The 1,274-nt window shown below is 37.9% G+C and overlaps 2 protein-coding genes across 2 annotated transcripts in view; both read left to right on the forward strand.

The window, feature by feature from the left end:
* The window catches only part of LOC104647883 (uncharacterized), a 1,392-nt gene extending 1,188 nt beyond the window's left edge, over positions 1–204 (forward strand). Inside the window, exon 1 of the mRNA XM_010323727.1 lies at positions 1–204. This exon is cut by the window's left edge and continues 1,188 nt beyond it. Coding sequence (XP_010322029.1) covers positions 1–204 — 204 coding nt within the window.
* LOC138349326 (uncharacterized) lies at positions 204–854 on the forward strand. Its single transcript, XM_069299651.1, has one exon. It carries the CDS (start codon positions 204–206, stop codon positions 852–854), a length of 651 nt encoding a protein of 216 aa, XP_069155752.1.
* The last annotated feature ends 420 nt before the right edge of the window (positions 855–1,274 follow it).

Raw genomic sequence — 1,274 nt, forward strand, 5'->3', positions numbered from 1 at the left:
ATAGAGAAAGAAGAGGTGCAGGGTCATAACCAAACACCTGAGCTCAATCTGAGGCCTCAGACGGGATATAAGCAACTGGAGTTCAGCCTAACAAATTTCCCTATACTTACAGCTATACCAGTTAGAAATGGATTTGAGAGTTTAAGGCATAGTAAACTTGCTTCACTTCCTGTGGATAGAGGTGGAGATCCAAAGACCTGTTAATGAAGTGGAGTGTGTGGAATGTGAGGGGTATGAATAAAAGGTATAAGCAAAAGGAGATTAGGCTGCTTCTACAACAGAATAAGACTTCCCTAGCAGGGTTAATTGAAAGTAGAGTTAAAGAGGCAAATAGCAACACTACTCTAAAAGCAATTGCTCCAGGATGGATGATCATACACAATTATAAGGAGGCTGTAAATGGAAGAATATGGATAGTATGGGATGATAGCTGGTATGAGGTGAAGTTGTTAAAAAGTACTGCTCAAATGGTTCATTGTCAGGTTAATGAAAGAAGCAAAGAGTATCAGTTCAAAATCATAGTAGTCTATGGGTACAATAATTCAGAAATGAGGAGAAGCTTATGGATGGAATTGAAGATGTTAGTTCACAGTGTTTCCGAACCTTGGCTCATCATAGGAGACTTTAATGCTACTTTATCTCCCCAAGATAGATTAGATGGAGTTCCTGTTACATTGAATGAAATCAAGGATTTTGAAGAATGTGTTAAAGATATGGGGGTTACTGAAGTACATTGGAAAGGTAGTTACTATACATGGACAAATAAACAGGTTGGTACTGCCAGAATTGCTAGTAGAATAGATAGAGCTTTTGGGAATGATTGTTGGATGGAAAATGGGGTCATGCTGTTCTAGAATATGGGGTCCCAGGTGTGTCATATCATAGTCCTATGCACTTGCTACTTCAACAGAGCTATCACCAGATCAGAGTAGGATTCAAATTATTTAATGTGTGGATTGAGCATGAGTCCTTTATGGAAATGGTGGATACAATCTGGGAGCAGGAATATGAAAGTGAAGTAATGAGAAGAATATGGTATAAGTTGAAGGCTCTCAAGCTAATCTTGAGGTAATTGAATAAGAAAGAGTTCCAATTCATAGGCTAGAAGATTGAGAAGGCAAGAAGTGAACTTGAAGAACTACAAGAGAAGCTTTACAATCAGGCACAAGATAATCTAGTTATTAAAGAGAAGGAATTATTAATACAGCTGGAAAAATGGTCAATGCAAGAAGAAAATGCTTTAAGGCAAAAAGCAAGACCTAGATGGATCACTT

The sequence above is a fragment of the Solanum lycopersicum genome, chromosome 6, assembly GCF_036512215.1.
Source record: "Solanum lycopersicum chromosome 6, SLM_r2.1".
NCBI classification, from domain to species: Eukaryota; Viridiplantae; Streptophyta; class Magnoliopsida; order Solanales; family Solanaceae; genus Solanum; species Solanum lycopersicum.